Genomic DNA, 18,411 nt, shown 5'->3' on the forward strand with positions numbered 1-18,411 from the left:
CACACACATAAGCACAATGAAAGCACACACAAATGAAATACACCAACAGCCACACACATACAGCAGTGTCACACACATACACAGACACACACACAAAGGTTTTCAGCCAAGCCTTTGCATAATACCTTTTGCCGTCCAGTTTCAGTCCCAACCCCCATTCATGTTCTTTAATGTTATGAATGAGTCCTTCTAAACCTCGTCAGGTCACACACAAATGATTGGAGTCACATATGTAGGATATATTCAAATTAAATAGCAAATTAATTGAACATCCAGCATTAAAAGAACATACAAGTGCATTCACACACAAAATTTCTAATGTTTAAGGAGCCAAATTCAGATTTTCTTATGCAGACAAGGAGGCAGAGATGCAGTCAGATGGAAACCGTCAGTCATACATGAAAAGTCTTCTCTCTCTCTCTTCCTCATCTTGCTCTTTTCTCCATCCTCTTTCTCCCTTCCTCTTTGCACTTTCACAAATTTTCATTATTGCTGCAGCTCTATCTGCCTCTGATTCAATCTCTTCTCTCTGCTTTATTGTGCTTCATTTTTTTCACTTCCCTTTCCTTATTTGGTATCTCTTTTTTTTCATCTTCTCTGCTTTACTCTCAAAGAGGAAATTGGAACTCTTTCCTGCAATCCATCTGTTGTCACACTAATGCCTGCACCAGTACCAGGTTCTGTTCTTCCCAAGCTTATCCCCACTTTCTGCTCCTTTTGCAACTTTGTGCCCACCAAACCTACATCACCTCACCTTTCACCCTCATGCACACACATACACACACACAAGTACTGCTCTCACTCATGTCCAGTCAGCAGGTTGCATAACTCCCATTGCATTGTGGGTCTGGATGCATGCATGCGTGTGTGTGTGTGTGTGTGTGTGTGCGTGCGTGTGTGTGTGTGTGTGTCTGTGCAATGTGAGCTTGTGTGCAGAGATGACATTGCAAAGTAAAGAGGACAGAGGCAGTTTTGGTGCATAATAAAACTTGATCTATGGCTGCATTGTAATCACCCTGACCCGCAGAAACAGACACACACACACACACACACACACACACAATCCTTGAGGTTCTGCAGTCTGCAAGCATGTGCACATTTTGCAGATAGACACACATTCAAATAAACTGCACGTGTACAAACACCCCTCATAAATCTTGTATATATTATTTACAGAAATCACACATACAGTAGACACAAACATACGAACAGATAAGTGCATTGTTGCTTTGTACACATGCACTCACATTTGCACACACTTAAAAAGAGCCACTTATCTAGACTTGTGTCCCTGTCGATAAAGAGTTAAAATGCAAATTATTAATCGTATTTTGTTCCAGGGAGAGAGTCGGCTGGGAATGTAACTGTGAAATCCTGTTTGGATTGTACCCATCTCACATGGTCCACGATGCTGTGTGTCAGCCTCGCACTGTCAAGTGGAATGTCAAATGCAAAATATCAGGCTAAAACAAAATATGAAAATTTTAAAAATAAAGACATAAAGAAAAAAAGCATGTAATTTTTGTGGTATTTCTGCACAGAAATTTCTTGAGTTTGAGTTTCTGTGGCTGATGCTTTCTGTTTCTCTTTTTTCTTTGTGTGTTCAGGCATGGTGGCTATTGCTGCTTGTGCTAAATACCAATTAACTTTTCATTTCAAAACAAAGTAGACGGGTAAAACGCATCATTTGTGTGCAACACTGGATGTTTCCCAGGAGTAACACTATGATTTTACAATTTAGACAAGAATGTACAATGTAGACATTTTTGATGTGGTAAATTATAAAGCTAATTCCAGTGCAATAAATATTTATATATATCACACGTGATGCAATTTATTTGTATGTGTATTTTTTGATTTACAGTGTAAATAAAATTTATACTTGTATCTGAATATTTGTGCAAAATCACATTTGTAAAGTCATTCTCTCAAGTACAAATCTTGTTTTACAAGTGCAAATATTGATTTACACATTTCTGGATCTCTGGATCCTGTCAGCCACATGGATCTTTTCTGCACTTTCCTCCCGCAGGTGGGGGGGAAAAATCCACACGTGTATCAGCCAAAAAACATCGCTCCATTCCTCCAGCCAGTCAGAGAGCTGTGACCTTTGAACTCTGACCATTTAATGTAAACAAGATGGAGCTAACATGCTAGCAGGACCTCCAGGGAACACCCCGGCAAATCTGCAGATGAGTTCATAGTTAACAAACAAAACATCTTGATGGAGTATGAAATTAGCATGGATATGTTGTTTCATTTCTATTTATATTTATTGTGCCTTAGTTGAGAAAACACTAGCTAAGCAGCTACATTAGCATGGTAGCGTTAGCCACCGAACTTGGAGGAGGCTATTTATCATGCAGCTGCCGTCTAACATTAGTTTCTGAATGTCTTGGACGCAAAAATGTACAAATGTGATTTTGCACAAATACTCAAACGTACCCATTTTATTTACAATGCATCTAAATTTGTAAATCAAAAAATACAGATATGAATGCATCATATCTGTATTTTATGAAGATGTGATATTTATTTCTTCCCCTTTTAATTATGTTCTACAGGTCGGGGGGGATGATATGGGTGTTGGTATTGGGAAAGGTTGTGGTAGTGTGGTGGGGCTTATCCAAACATGGCAAAGACAAGTGAGGAACCACAAAACAACAAACCAGCAAGCCACAGCACCACATCTTAAGACAGAATAGCAAATGAAGCAGACTCCAATATTACCCTGCCTTCACCCAACTGTCTGGGGGAATCTATATGATGAATCATGAAGAGATTTTTTTTTTTCTTTTTTCCTCTGTCAGTATAACTCTGCTTCTCGCTCGGCTTCTCTCTTTGTCTGTTTTTCTCTCTCTCCTCCAATTCTTTATGTTATTTTTAATGAACTCCTGTGTGCTCCCTCCGCTCCTTCGCTCTACTCCTATGCTTTAACTTATTAACTGTCTTCCTCCCTCTTCTTTTTAACTGTCTTCCTCCCTCTTCCCCCTCCTTCCTCGCCTTTACTATTCTCTCCATACTGTACCACTACACTATTCCTTATTTCCTCCTCTATCATCTCTCTATCTCTCTCTCTTTTCAATGTACATAACAGTGTACTCTTTAGGAGGGAGCCCTGGCAGTATCTATGGCAACCGGATTGCTAGGCAACAGCCGTTTCTCCCTTCCTTTCCTGTGCCGTGCAGCAGTGGCAACAATCCACCAATCAAAAGGTGAATACTGGTGTACATAAAAGTTCCGAACTGAATCAGCAAGACCTGCATGCTCTTTATTTCCACATGGGCTGTGTTAACTTAGAGAAATATTTCATACATGTACAAATCAATCCGTTTTTGCACTGTAGAATAAATAAAAATTAACAAGATGCTATAATCCCAAATGGCCTGGCCTGAAAATACAGTAAAGCATTTAGAAAATTTTACATAATCACACTTCTGCTGTTGTTGCTATGCTCACAAATACTGAAATGTAGACCCATAGAGTCTATGATATTTTACATACCTTCACAACAATGGGCCATTGCACCCTTGAAAAGAGAACAAGCCTATAAATGATGACTTATTTGGGCAATGTGGCCAGTTTTAACAGTATGTGTATTATCTATCTGATCTCAACTGTCACATTTGAGAACAAAGATAAATAAATCTGAAATTTACAGTTATAAATATTACAACAATGTTTTTGTAAAGGTGAGTGGATTTTAAGTATTTTCACACCAGTCACTCTTGCAAATTTTAATCAGAAACTACAGTCAAGATTACCAGATATAGAAAGTTTTGATGGCAAACAAGATTCAGTGTTTCAGTTTAAATGCTTACAAGACTCAGTGAACTGGCAAAGATGAGTCCCAGTAGAGAAACACACATCTGTACCTGCCCGGTGACACTGCTATAAATGGAAACATAATAACTAAAGCAATAAACACAAGAGCTGGAATCTTACCACACTTCAAATCACCTTTTGTTATTCAGAAGAGGAAGGGGAAAGAACTGAAGCTGTGGCAAACATATGAAGTGACATTAGCCACACAAGGTGGGGAGTGGCCATTTTAGGTTCTCAGTGTTGTTTTATATTGATGTGGTTGATCAAGTTCACCCTTCACTCACTCGAGGAGTGAAGCATGAGGAGGGAGGACATGAAGGCCATTTTGAGGCACAAGACAAAAAACAGGAGAGGGGAGAATAACACAACAACCAACAATGGTGACTGAATCAGAAGGACGCTGACCTTCAAAGGACTCAGTTACATGTCTCTCTCCCTCACACACACATACACACACATAAACACACACAAACTCCAAGTTGTTCATGATTGCTCATACACACAACAGTAACAAACAACACACAGACACAAACACTAAATGAAGTGTGTGTGTGTGTGTGTGTGTGTGTGTGTGTGTGTGTGTGTGTGTGTGTGTGTGTGTGTGTGTGCATATTTTTAAACACACATATTTGGGGGGTCCCTGCTGCTCCACACTGTAGGACCGTCTGTCCATCCAGATAAAGTGGCCTCTAAATTTCAGTTCAGATTTAATAGGAAGGAGGGTTTAATGAAAACTACCCCCTTCCTTCTCTTTCTACCTCCCCCTTTGTCTCTATGTCTGTCTGTCTCTCTGTCTGTCTGTCTCTCTCTCTCTCTCTCTCTCTCTCTCTCTCTCTCTCTCCCTGTCTTCTATTTCTCTAATTTATTCACAGTGGCCATTTCTCTCAGTTTGCTTCCTTCTTGCGATCCATTTATCTTATTCCTGCTATTTCTCTATTTTACTCTATCTTTCTCATCTACCTCCTCATCTATTTTTCTATCTCTCTTTCCATACTCACAAAACCAATTTTAAGGTGGACACTCCTGGGCCGACCTCTAAAGTAAACATCCCCCCTACTCATCCACTTCTCCTCAGCCTCTTCTATTTCTTCTTTCCCTAGCCCTCCTACCATCACATCAATGCCAAAAGAGCCCCCTCCCTCCGTCTACACCTCCAACCTCTTCTTCTCCTATTTGGAGGAAAATAAGTAAAAGAAGAGTTAAAGAAATATATAGCCGCACAGTCATGAATTTTAATGTGCCTGCTTATTTTGAGTAAACACAATATCAGCCAGGGTCCAGATATATAAAAGAAGGTTTAATACTGGTGGTTGGTTGTGGTGATGATGATCTGGGGGAGTGTGTAGACACAAAACAAAGAAATAAATTAAAATGAAACCCAAAGCTGGATGATGGATGAAGAAAAATAAGGCAGAACAGAGAAGGGAAAGGAGAGTTAAGTGAGGAAGCAGAGCAAAAGGAGAAGAGGAAAGCAGTGGAAGATGGGTGAAGAGAAAGAGAGTGAAGTAAAATCTCATCTCCTGGTGGAATAATCTGTAATTTATCATGCTGATGGAAAAACAATGAGAGAGAGAATGGAACTGGAGAAGGTTCAGAAAAGACAAAAGAGAGTTTTACAGTTTTTTTTCATAAGTTTCAGCTCACACTTGTGTTGTGAATGCTGCATACATACTATAGTGTCTAGACAGCTTTTTGAATATAGCATGAATTATACATGCAGGGTTTCAGGGTTTCTCATTTGGGGAGGGGTATTAATATTATTACATATGTGGAAATATACAAAGGGTACAGGGTGGAGGCTGGTGAAGTCTCCTCTATGACAATCAGCAGATTGGGGAAATGTATAATGACACACACACACACACACACACACACACACACACACACACACACACACACACACACACACACACACACACAGAAATGAACACACAAACACATATTATTGTATGAACATTCACATGTATGGACAGTGTACACTTGCAAATGTGGGCATGCACACATGCACACACACACAAACCAAAAAGGCTAAGCTTCCTTTTTTCATTTCAGCAGAGAAGATTGCATTTTCTGAGGCTGTGTGTGCGTGTGTTTGGGAGGGAGTGGTGGGGGATATTAAACGATTCAAATGCTGTCTCTCTTGCTCTCCTCCACTGGAAAGACCTAATACTGCAGCATGGGCACACATACACGCACGCACGCATGCACACAAACACACTGGGCCAGTCTGTTCTGTCAGACAGGCCAATTTAAAAACACACACTGCCACCAATTAACTGAGAGGCAGCATAGTTTCAGTGTGGACATTGTTGCACTGCAGCATACAGAGATGATGCGGACATGTGTGTTATTGTGTATTTATCTCTGTGCTGTTTTGAGAAAATTGCTTGTTTTAAGACTGGGAGGAACAAAGAGAGTAGAGGAATCGTCTGTGTTCCTTTTTTAAAAGTCCACAGCAGTTTCTTTCTTATTTTTACGAGTGTGAACTAATGTAACCATTTACTGACAATTACTGTCTGTGGAAGGATAAATGTATACTGTTGTCCTTTACAGAAGTGTTCAGAAAAAACAAAACACAGACACAAAACGACACCAAACAAGAACCAAACACTGATGGAATATTGGCCTTGGGGGCGATGATAAATAAACAGAAAGAAGCAAAGATGCCAAGCAATTTTGCTAGAGTGGATGCTTCATCTGACAGGCTCAAATGTTTGAGGTCTGTTTCATGACTTGTAAAAACATAAATATTTGTTTTCTTTTTTTCACTGGTATTTATGCCTTTCTCATGGCACCCATGATACATTAAAAAACCTTTGCAACCCTGTGCTAACTGCAGTCTTGGGATACCCACAATTCTCAGTGCTATTGTACATGCTATTCAAGGTGATCTTTGGGTAATTTTCTCTCCAGGTTTTGCACTGGGCCCCTTTACAGCTTCAGGGTGCCTGGCAATACTCAATAACTCTCACACTTGTTTCCTGTAGTTGATCTGATTAAATACAAGCCGGTTCCACAGGGAATGATGTGGCATGAAATCCTCACTGATATTTAGCATGAGTAAATGCACATGAGCCCAATGTACTGTACATGAGATAGTTGTCATGAAAAACATTGTGTTTGTTAAACACAGGGGTAAGTAAGCAATTTGTAATGGCCATATCCTTTTCGATTGCTTTATACAATGCATTAAAATATTGAACCTGTTAATACATTTATTAAAGTGCAACCTTTGAAATGTTTCATTTCTACTAGCTAATATTATAAATGCTATTATTGTTTAATCATAATATTTAATATATTCAAAATATTATTATTAAGATTATTAGTGTTAAACAAGAAAGAAACTTGGTTAAGATTATGAAAAAAATAATGTTTTGATCTAAAAAGAGGAGCAAAACTCTTAGTTTTTCTTCATATTTTCAAGGACATACTATACTGTATCTACTGTACCTGAGTGTTGACAGTGGATGTAAATCGTGATGTGTGGAATTGTCTCATTTCAATGATTCTAAACGATGCTGGGCTGGAGACTGGATAAACCGATGGCTGTGCTCTCTGTGACAGTGCTAAAAAGTGATCCTCAGTGCTAATGATTTATCTCAGAGACATAAAATAAAATGCATGGTACTGCATGCCTATGCACTAAATACTAGCTTAGTAACAAGACAAGAGTCTACAGCCATGCCTGATGCTCTGTGAGGAGATACGTGTGTGTAATGCTTGTCACCATTATAATATAATATACAAGTATAGCTGAGGTGGGTGCAAGTGTCATTAGTTTTGTAGCCATTTGCTCCCAAACCAAAGTCCTGGAAAAAAACAATCATTAACTTGATAAAGGTGCTTGATGAAAGGTTAAGGGATCAACAAAATGATTACAGCATAACTCAAGCAGAAGATAAATGTTTATACCATTATTTCATGCCATCCTTCCATTATAACCCAAAACCCTAAATGCGATCTTCATGGTGATGCTAAATCGGGAAAATCACTAGGCTTCATCTTCGGGAGATGATGAATGCCAGTACAAAGTTTGAATGCACTCCATCCAGCCCAATCCAACCAAGCAACAAACCAACATTGCCATTCACAGACCCTTATTTTTTACGGTATTAATGTTGCTTCAGGACAAAACATCTGTTCCCCTGCATCTACATACATAACTACACTGTCTGACAAGAAGCGCTGGAAGCATTAGCACCTCAGAGCATTAATGGATACTCATTAAGCAGTTCATAGCCGCAGCCAAACTGTGTGCTGGAAACTGAAAGTGGCACACAGCAAATGTTAAAATCTAATGCTGAAAACTTCTCTAACTAGTGTTTGTTCACTGACAGTTATGTAGGGCTGATGAGTGTTGGTTGAAGAGTTGTTTGTTCTCTCATTTAGCTGATTTGTCTTTGCAGGAGCTGTTGAAACTCTCTGAAGTGTTAACTCCAAGAGTCGATGACTGATAAAAACACTGTAGGAGTGTTCACCTTCACATTTTCATAGAAAGGATGGATGATTTTTGAAAGTCTCATTTCATCATAGTGTGCCTGTTACCATCACTCCTAATTTCACTGTAAGTAAATATTTAAATTTATTTTTTTCATTTATCTATATGACTCCTGGTGCTTGTTGCCAGCTAATTCTGCGTTCAAACTCACTTTCAGACCACTAATACAGCTCGGGGCTAAACTGCCCAGACGGAGAAAGGTTAAATGGTACATTGTGAAAAAGAGGTAAAATTACCCATGGGCAATGTTAGCCTTGGGGCAACCGTGCAAATGTTAAGGTATCATTTTGTACAGCCATCAGTAGTACTGGAGTCACATTTTCTGGCTGTAAACAGGGAGCAACAGGAGAATGTGTGACAACCATCATTAACTTTCAGATGCTTTACTCCTGATAGTACATATTGTATGTGTGACATCATCACTGTTACCAAACTGCAACACTGGCTGCATAAACACAGTATATTATATTTAACTAATAAATATATTTGGATTTTTCCCACTTACTCTTTTAGTTGAGTCTCATCTGCGAAATTTTTTTTAAACATCTACATTAAGTATCAATAAATGCCAGTTCAACATGCTGTAGTCCAGCTCTTGTTAAACCCGATTGGAGCACTGGCTTAAGAACTTCAGTTAGATGACAACACAGTTCAAACCTTCATCACTGGATCAGTCTGAAAAAGTCAGTCTGTAGGAGATGAAGAAATCAGATAACCCGAGTACTTCAGTGGGATAGATCTTATCCATTATCCACACAAGTGCACAGTTTGGATTTGGCTCAGTCAGCACTGTAACTATCTGTAATAGTGCAGGATGAACTCCTGGACGAGCAATAGCTCTGGATAATATTGTGATTATTCTGTTGAAATGACCCTGAAACTGCTAGAACCTACTGTAAATGCTTTCTGTGTAACCAGATGCCAACCCAAGAAAAATAAAAACTACACCTGAAGTAAATAATGGATAATGATAATGACGACAACGCTGCTCGAAGTTTAATATTCAGACAGCCGACTCACGCTTGTGGTTGTTCTTGCGCTGGAAGGGTAGTGTGTGCCGTTCTGAGTCCTCTTCCCCTTCCTCGTCTGCCAGGTGTGTGTGAGTGTAATGGTAACTCAGCCCTGGACGGTTCTTATAGCGCTTTCCACAGACTGAAACATAGACAGAAAGGAAGAGGAAAATATTAGCTCTATTTAAAGGTATAAAAAATATAAAAATACAAGAGTACAAAGAAAAAGTTGCTCACTGTCACAGACGTAAGGCTTGTCTCTGTCTTCAATGGCAGGCGGCTCTTGTCTCTTTCTCATCCCTCCGACACCATAGGCCTGCAGTGAAAACACACAAAATCACACATGTAAAATACACACAGAAAGTTTGTCACACAACTCCTGTATGTGAACGCCTTCATCATAAACAGACCGTAACAGCATACCGTTTACTTGTGTGTTCAATTGTCTACACACACATAGACACACACACGTTTGCATTCTAATCATTTGCTCTCAGTGTAAAGCTCCACTTCCAGCAGGAGGGGGCTGATGACACCTAGCAGGGGAGCAACAGCTCCAATTAGCAACCCTGGGGTCTGTGTATGAGTGTGTGTGTGTGTGTATGTGTGTTTGTGTGTGTGAGTGCGTGCGTGTGCGCGTGTGTCTGTGTGTGTGTGTGTGTGTGTGTGTGTGTGTGTGTGTGTGTGTGTGTGTAATGCTTTCTAGAATACATTGTTAACTCTTGATTATCTTCCCATAGGATCCCTGAAAAGAGTGAGGGGTGAAAAAAACTGTCCGATCTAATCAAAGTTGTAAAAAAGGTCATCCCAGCATGATTTCAATATCTGGATCCATTTGCATTTACCCTCAGTAATAACTATTGGTTTGTCATGAAATTTCATTGTAGAGTGTGACATTACAGATTGTATTTGCGTAGTTACACACTATGTGAAATATGATACTAACATATAAGCAGACGTGGGATAATAAAAAGGCAACAATCTCTCCCAGACAAACTGAACACTCACATAAAAAGTGAAACAATGTGCATGCAATTGTTGTGCCAAGACAATGCCTTTACAGTTTTACACAGAATCAGAATATAGGCTGTCATCTTATACTGTCATCTACTTCATAGCTGTTTATGTTTTAAATCTGACAGGTAGGATACTGAACTTTCACATCAGGCTCAGCAGAGTTTGACGCTGAGCAGAGTTTGGCTTGTGTGGCTACACACTGACAGCCCAATTATCCTAGCGTGTTAGTCCGGTATAAAATGACCAGGGGAATACGATGAGGTGGCATGTCATTGGTGTCCTACCCGAGCTTTGGTACGGTTCTTGCGCTTTGGGACGTCTTCCTCCATCTCGTCCACTTCCAGCTCATGAGGGAAGTCCCCAACAAGCAACTTCTGTGGGTGAAATATAAAGAACGACAGGTGGAGTTAGTTTCCTTTTTTCCTTCCTTACGATGAATGAACTGTCTGTGTAAAATCGATGGAGCACAACGTTTTTTTCCCACTACTATGGAAAACGCCAAATGTGATGTGTGAAATAAATAGCACTAAAGGGAGAGTGTTGAAATAAAGCCTGTTTGTGAGGACTGGAGTTAGAGGAAGCTCCAGATTAGAGGCCCTAAATACTACTCTACATCTCAAGGGGCCACTGTGAGGGCCATTCACTCAACTGCTGATTGATTAGCTGTCTTTCTGAGTTCAAGAGCAACAACCTCCAGCTGGTGAAATACTCCATCCAGATGGGCATTAAGTTTTTGCTCTGAATTTTCTGAGTGCATCATGCCGTATAAAGGATGAGGAATGACATGCAGAATCCCTGTAAAACATGAGATTGGCTGCAGTGCAATCACACACTATCACGAGCACACACGTACACACACACACACACACACACGGTGCCAACAGGGAGCTGTCGGAGCCAATGTCACTGCCAAAACACACACTCTGTGACAGACAAACCCAGAAACAGACAAAGAAACACAAACATCTACGATAATGCAGACAGACAAATCATATAGATGGGCTAACAATAAAAAATGAAATGACCGAAGAAACACGGGTCTCACCTGACACTCGCTCATTGGCTCTTCTTCCTTTGTTTCTACCTTCTTGTCCAGGGTTTCCCCAGCGAGCAGTGACTCAAGCACGGGACCGTCTGGGATACCTCCCTCTTTCTTTAGAGAAGCCTCATAGTCTGAAAAGTGAGACAATTACAGTCAGAAAACAGCAGAGATCTTACATTCATGCTGACATGCTCAGTTGCATTGACAGTGCCCTGAGGAACTGAAATTTGGCTGCTTCATGAAGGCAAGAGGACTTGTGCAGTGTGCACAGAGGCTGAAGTGATCAATTGCAATATGTGTGAAATGTCACAAGAATGAGCATGTTGCATCTATTCTTCCTGTAACCTATGTAAAAATAAATACTTTTTTACAAGGATTGGACAGGGGTGGAGTTGTTAGAGCTACCACCTCACAGCTAGAAAGTCCCCATTTCGAATCCCAGCTGGCTACAACCTTTCGGTGTAGAGTTGGCATGTTCACCCCATGCTTGTGTGGGTTTCCTCCCATACTCCAAAGACATGACTATTTGGTCAATTGCTTACTCTAATTTGCCTGCAAGTTTGAATTGTTTTTTGTGTTGGTACAATGTACACCTCAGCTCCAGATGGGATAGACCCTGGACAGGATTCATGGTTAAGAGGATGGATGGACGGAGTTTTAACCAACAACTATGACTTTTAAAACAATGCTCACTTTATTTTAAATTCCAAATGTTTTCACTAACACTAAATATAATTTGTAATATCATTTGTATAATTTGGACAGGTTGATAATTTAAAAGCTTCAATTAAGAATGTACAATGTGGAACAATACAGGGCATATGGTGAGACAAGGTGTAATAACCTAGAATTTATTAACCTTAAAGCCACTTCAAATCAACGGCTTTCGCCTTGTCCCTTCAGGGGTCACCACAGCAGAATGTGATCCGCACATTAATTTGGCATGAGTTTTTACGCCGGATGCTCTTCCTGCCGCAACCCTCCCATTGTATCCGGGCTCGGGACCGGCACCAAGGTGGCCGAGGCCTTCTGCATTTCAACCGAATGCTCTACCACTGATCCACCAGGCTCCCCTTAACCTTAAAGCTACTTAAGGGGTAAAATAAAATGTTCATATCAGCAGCATATATGTGTGCTAATAATATTTTGATTGTGATCTAAATGTGGGAACTTAGGAGACTACATGAGATGAATAAATATAAGTGCGAAACACCAGCCTAAGAGGTTTATGTCAATTTAGTATTTAGCAAAATGCATCCCACAGAGGGATATATTCTATATTTGCTTTCTGCGGTAAAAATGTGCTAAATGAAAAATCTGGTTCCTCCTTACCAATCTTGAACTCAATCGGTACAAGCCGTGGGTCCTCCAAGATATTTAGCCGTCTCTTCTTACGCCAGCAGCGAGCGGGATACGTATACAGTTGACCTGGGGCATGACCTAAAACACAGAGGAATACACAGAGGCTATAAGATATAACACCATTAGTTAATTGTAAAAAGCATTACAATAACGTTTCTGGACTGTATGTACCATATGCATATATTCTCTCACTATTTGTTGTTTTGTTAATCACAGTGTTTCACATTATTAATCAGGATAAGGGTCTAAAGCCAGTAATCCTGCAACATTGTGTTTTAAGAAATATATAACAATTGATTTCACAATTTAAAAAAAGAATTCATCATCTGGGGCAGCAAGTCAAATGGTTGTAGTGTAAATGGTTGTCTATTGTGGTAATGTTTCATTACAAACTGAAAATGTATTGTTATGCATCTGGTTTTTAAATAGAATGTTTTAGTTTGCTCAAAAAAAATAACAAATACTGAAATTAACCAAAAAGGACTAAACTTTATATCTTGAACTCTTTTGCAAAATGTTATCAATTTAATTTAGTATTCTCTGCAACTCATGTTAACTAGAAAGTTAACTAACAAACAAACAAAGGAACTGTGCAGGCAGACACCAGGCGAAGCCTACAAACTCAAGTTGTTAACACACTTATGCTCACACTCTTACACAAACATGCACACGCATACACACACACACACACACACACACGTCTCTCTGGTATAGCCGGTGCCAGCAGCGTATCATTGCCTACAGGGGTGTCTGATTCACTGCCAAAACACACTGATGTTATGGAGAAAGAGAAAGCGATGAGAAAACACCCTTTGGGGAAAGTAAAAAAAAAAAGTTGAGGTTTGAAATGTAGGAGGCCTGGAAAAGAGAAGGAGGAAATGAGGGAGGAAGGAAAGAGAGACAGAAACAAGCAGAACAAGCAGGAAGGACGCCACAGGACAAATGACTGGAGAGAATAATTTGTGTAACACAAGAGCTGGCAAACTCACACACCACCAAAGAAGAGAGCTTTGGAAGCTTCGACCAAACACTTTTTTCTGCTCAGACAACAAACGCACGCAGAAAGACACACACCTGGTCCCCGGTGGTTCTTTTCCATCCAGATGTAGCAGTTGCTCTGGGCCACGCCAGTCTGGGAGTCCAGGAAGGGGAGACGCATGGAGCGCTCCGCACAGAGACGGGCATTGTAGCTGCGGCAGTGTTCAATGGCCTCCTTGTAGAATTCCTCGCCGAGGCTGAGGGAGGAGGAACAGGGGAGGGGGTGAGGCGGGAGATTAGATAGAGGGAGGGGTCAAAGGTGAAGGAGAAGGCGAAAATTCAGCCAGGGAAGTCAGCAGGGATACCAAAACTGTGGCGTGCATGTGTTTCTGTGTGTTTGTGTGTGTGTGTGTGTGTGTGTGTGTGTGTGTGTGTGTGTGTGTGTGTGTGTGTGTGTGTTTGTGTGTGTGTGTGTGAGTGGTGGGGTCAAAGAGGACTGCTTTAAGGGGACATTCCGGGACATGTGTAGGGCAAGTTTGTGTGTGTGTGTGTGTTTATGTGTGTGTGTGTGTGTGTGTGTGTGTGTGTGTGTGTACCTCATGAGCACACTTCTGAGTCTATGTGTGTAAGTCAAAGGGGCAGAATGCGGACACTGGAGTGCACTGTATATGTGTGTATGCACGTTTGTATGCAAGTGTGTTCAAGCAGGGGAGTCAGGGAGATGCACACTCCTATTAGCCTGGGTCACAGCAGATGAGCTGACAACTACACACAGTTAAACTCTCTCACTCACACACACACATACAAACGCACACACAAACGTACAATAACACATTTTTCACTGTGTGAACATTGTATGTACTGTATTTTCGCACCTGAACAAGTGTAAGTTTGATTAACATTCAGTGTAATATTCTTCTCTTTGTTCCACCCTCCATCTTTCCTTTCATCCCCACTCACCTCCCTCCCAACAGTTATCCTCCCTCTTACCTGTTCTTGATGACTGCACCTCCAGATTGCCTGTAGGGAGAAGAAGAAGAAGAAAAAACCAATAGATGTGTGGTGAGTCACTACTACACCCCGCCCAGCATTCATTTGGCTTCTCATTCTTTTACATCTTTCCTTGGCTCTCGCGCTCCTTCACTTTACTCTGAATTATTATTTTGCATCTAACTTTCACACTCTGCACGTCTCTCGCTACACTTTTTTTTTTTTATAATTTTCATCTTTTTTTTACACTTCTTTCTCGCTTCTCTTTGTCTCTCCTGTTAATCACTCCTCTCTAGGGTCCTCCTGCTGAGTGTAGACATCAAGGTCACTCTGCTATACAGACGGTGGGTACAGGACACACAAAACTACAGCTGCGCACACACAGATAGAGCTACAGTGCCGGGCCACCAGAAACCTTAGAAAAACTCTGTAATGCAAAATCTGATAAAGATTTGTTGTATTTGGTTTGTGCATCCTCTGAAGGGCAAAAGTTACTAACTTTAAAGGACATTTTGCATGAACAGTCAAAGTAGATGTAGATGTGACATCAACATTTGTAATCTTTAATTGCACAATATAATTTATATCAAGGAGGACTTGTATAAACGTAAATGCAACATTTTTATATTTGTATTTGAAAAAGAAAAAAGAAATATGTTTTTTTTTTTATTCTGTGCACTCCTTTTGTCAAATTTAGTGCCTGCATTAGCCACAGAGCAACATGGCTGCCATTGATTCAATAGGAGATTCAGAAGTGTTATATTAGTATGCTAAACACTTCTGTATGTGTGTGTGTGTGTATAAACTTTTCCCTTAAGTAGACTACACCTTATGAAGGATACCAGGAAGAAACTGAAGGAAAAGTACAGAAAGAACAAAAAAATGGAATGTCAAAAAAACAAATGTGTTTCTATGTTTATTCATTGTGTATATTTGGTAATCACTGAATGACATGTATTGTTGAACAGCTTCGCAAAAATTTTAAATTAAAAACTTATGGGGATGGATTTATCTTGATCCAACAAATCCAAGAGAAAATTATTTGTTTTCATCAGCCAAAAAAAGTAAATAGAAAAAACATATTATAACGCATCTGCCCCAAAATTTTACTACTTTCCTCTTGGCCCAAGATCAATTGTTTTTTTTGTTTTGTTTTTTTGTTTTTTGATAATTACATTGAAATCTGTGAAAGTATTTTGGAGATATTTGCTGATAAAGAGACAAGAATCAAAGATGTAACACATGCCACAACAACTGCCCATACAACACATCTTTGAGCAGAAACTAATCACAATTGTTCAGAATGTTCAAATAAAACATAGAGAAAATACTCCTTTCTGTGAAAAGTGCCATTACTGTCCTGGTTGGAAATAAGAACAAATTCAGTTGCTGATGATGTCTAACAGCTTTTGCGTGGCCACTTAAAACCTCCTTAACCACTTCTGCAACCTTATGGGCCATCACTGTATTTGTGACTTGAAGAATGTGTCTGGGGCGTCTGTATGTGGGTCATGCTATGCTCATGTCCATTAATGTGACATTGGGCATGAGCTGCTGACCTTCTGCCGAAGAAAATATGTTTCTTTACAGCTTGGCGCCTGCAGTTGGCAGTGCAAATGACCATTAGAGTATTTTATGGCCACGTTGGAAGTGCGTCACCAGAACTTCTCCTCACCTCGTTTCATTTTGCTTTAGTGCTTTGCCAGTGATCCTCCCATCAGTTTACAAGCAATGAATAAAAAAAGAGTCCCGTCCAAAAAACAGCACGTTAGGTCCTCAGAGCCACACAGCTGGTCAGACACCATTCATACTGTGGATACCAGTGGCACCTAAATGTCTCCATTTTTTAATCCGAATTACTACCAGCAGAATCCTTGCCAAGGTATTGTCTATACTTGCACACCACTTTACCTTGTGTTTTCAAATGAATAAAAAACACTATTAAACAGGAAGAGGTGCTCAAACAGTTACATACATTTACAGGTATTACAGTATTAAGAGGAATATGGTGAATAATGATTTGGACTTCAAGGCTGCACTAGTGACCAAAGTGTAATAGCAGAGGTTGAATGGAAAAAAAGGAAAATATTCAAAATGCAAAACAGTTCACCCCTGATCTCCCAAACCACCTTCTCCTTAAACACCCCTCTCTCTTCAAACCCTTCCTCATCATCCCTCTATCACATCCCTCCCTCTCTCCTCCGCTGCGTTTAGACGTACTGGAATAAGTCGGTCCCCCCTCGATAATAAGTTGACAGCTGTAGAAAATGGCTTCTTTCAATTTGGGTGCTCCCAATCTCATTATATTGTGATAGCAGAGCTGCATGACTGTTTGCCTGCCTCGTACGGGAGCAGAGCTGAGGCACTCCAAGTGGAAGCTGAGAGGGACGTACGCAAAGAGGAAGTAGGGAGAAGACACTTGAAGAAAGAAAGGGAAAGGGAATGCGATGGCAAAGGGAGAGAAAATGAGACAGTGACATTCACAGGGGAAGAGGCAGATAGACAGGGATGGAGATTGAGGAGAGAAAGGGACAAAAAGTAGGAGATAGAAAGAAACAGAAGTGTTGAGCTCCACAGTAACAGAGCAGGATGACCTGTGAACAGCTCATTTTGGACGAAGAGCTCATGGATAACACTTCTCATCCTTTAGCTCTCTGCTGTTTCACAGATGGCTGCAGAAACATTTTTCTGGACCATGAAGGCCCTAGCTCAGCTGCAGAAAGCCACCAACAGAAAGAAACAGACTTTCAATATAGATTTGTAAAATTAAAATCTTCAGCTCGTAGATTTGATTCAGAAATTGTATTTAGGGGCCACTACAGCAAAAAGAGCGTGATCAGAAAACATCCCTGGCCACCTGCTGAGTAGAATAGCAAAGCTAATAACAGAGAAATGCACCTATACTTAATTCAGCAAGCGACACCCTGGACCTGTATGTGGAACACAGATGGTGCTTAACAATCCACTTGTGACACAAAGAAATTAATTATTTTAGTAAGTACTTTTTAGTCAGGTAGGTGACAGGATGGCTTTGATGCTAGCAGCCATTGGTCACCAATTAATTCTTTGATGGACGTAAGTGACAAAATTAAAATTGAGCATTTGCTAAGTTATGTACAGTATGAATCAAAGTCACACTGAATAGATTTATTTGCTTTCTTTTCAGAAGAGATAATTGATACGACTCTTGTGTCTGTCTATTTAATATGAATTTAACTTACAGTTACTCTGTTTATCTTAGCTTATCACATAGACAGGAAACAACTGGCCTCTCTCCAAATCCGCCTACTTGCACCTCCAAACCTCACAAATTAACACATTATATCTTGTTTATTTAATATATACAGACTAGCTGTTTCCTCTTTTCCAGTCTGTGTGCTGGTGTAGCATCATCTTCCTTTATCATATTCAAGAAGAAAATGTTTGGCTGTAAATGTCCAAAGGGAAACTCGTACAGCTGCACCACTTTGGCCTGCGGCCACTGTGGTCCTTCCAGCCAAGCAGGTCACTTAAAAACACAGACCACAGAGAAAGGCACAGAGAAATCAAACTGCCCATCATCAAACCACAGTGCTGACAAAGGAAAGCTGAGACTTGATTTGCGCATTGTTCGTATGTGGGTATGCGCCTCATTCTGCATGAAACTAATTTTACAATTCTATTCAATTTCATTTCTGTAATATTTG

General features: G+C 40.2%; 1 protein-coding gene across 1 annotated transcript in view; it reads right to left on the bottom strand.

The window, feature by feature from the left end:
• dpf1 (double PHD fingers 1) overlaps positions 1-18,411 on the bottom strand; it is a 39,175-nt gene that overhangs the window by 13,404 nt on the left and 7,360 nt on the right. The window contains exons 2-8 of the mRNA XM_067508377.1: positions 14,726-14,755; positions 13,832-13,992; positions 12,728-12,835; positions 11,399-11,526; positions 10,638-10,727; positions 9,574-9,652; positions 9,347-9,478 (exon numbers count right to left, since the gene is read on the bottom strand). Of these exons, the coding sequence (XP_067364478.1) occupies positions 9,347-9,478; positions 9,574-9,652; positions 10,638-10,727; positions 11,399-11,526; positions 12,728-12,835; positions 13,832-13,992; positions 14,726-14,755 (728 nt within the window). The remainder of the gene's footprint in view (positions 1-9,346; positions 9,479-9,573; positions 9,653-10,637; positions 10,728-11,398; positions 11,527-12,727; positions 12,836-13,831; positions 13,993-14,725; positions 14,756-18,411) is intronic.

Source organism: Channa argus, chromosome 6, assembly GCF_033026475.1.
Source record: "Channa argus isolate prfri chromosome 6, Channa argus male v1.0, whole genome shotgun sequence".
Classification (NCBI taxonomy): domain Eukaryota; kingdom Metazoa; phylum Chordata; class Actinopteri; order Anabantiformes; family Channidae; genus Channa; species Channa argus.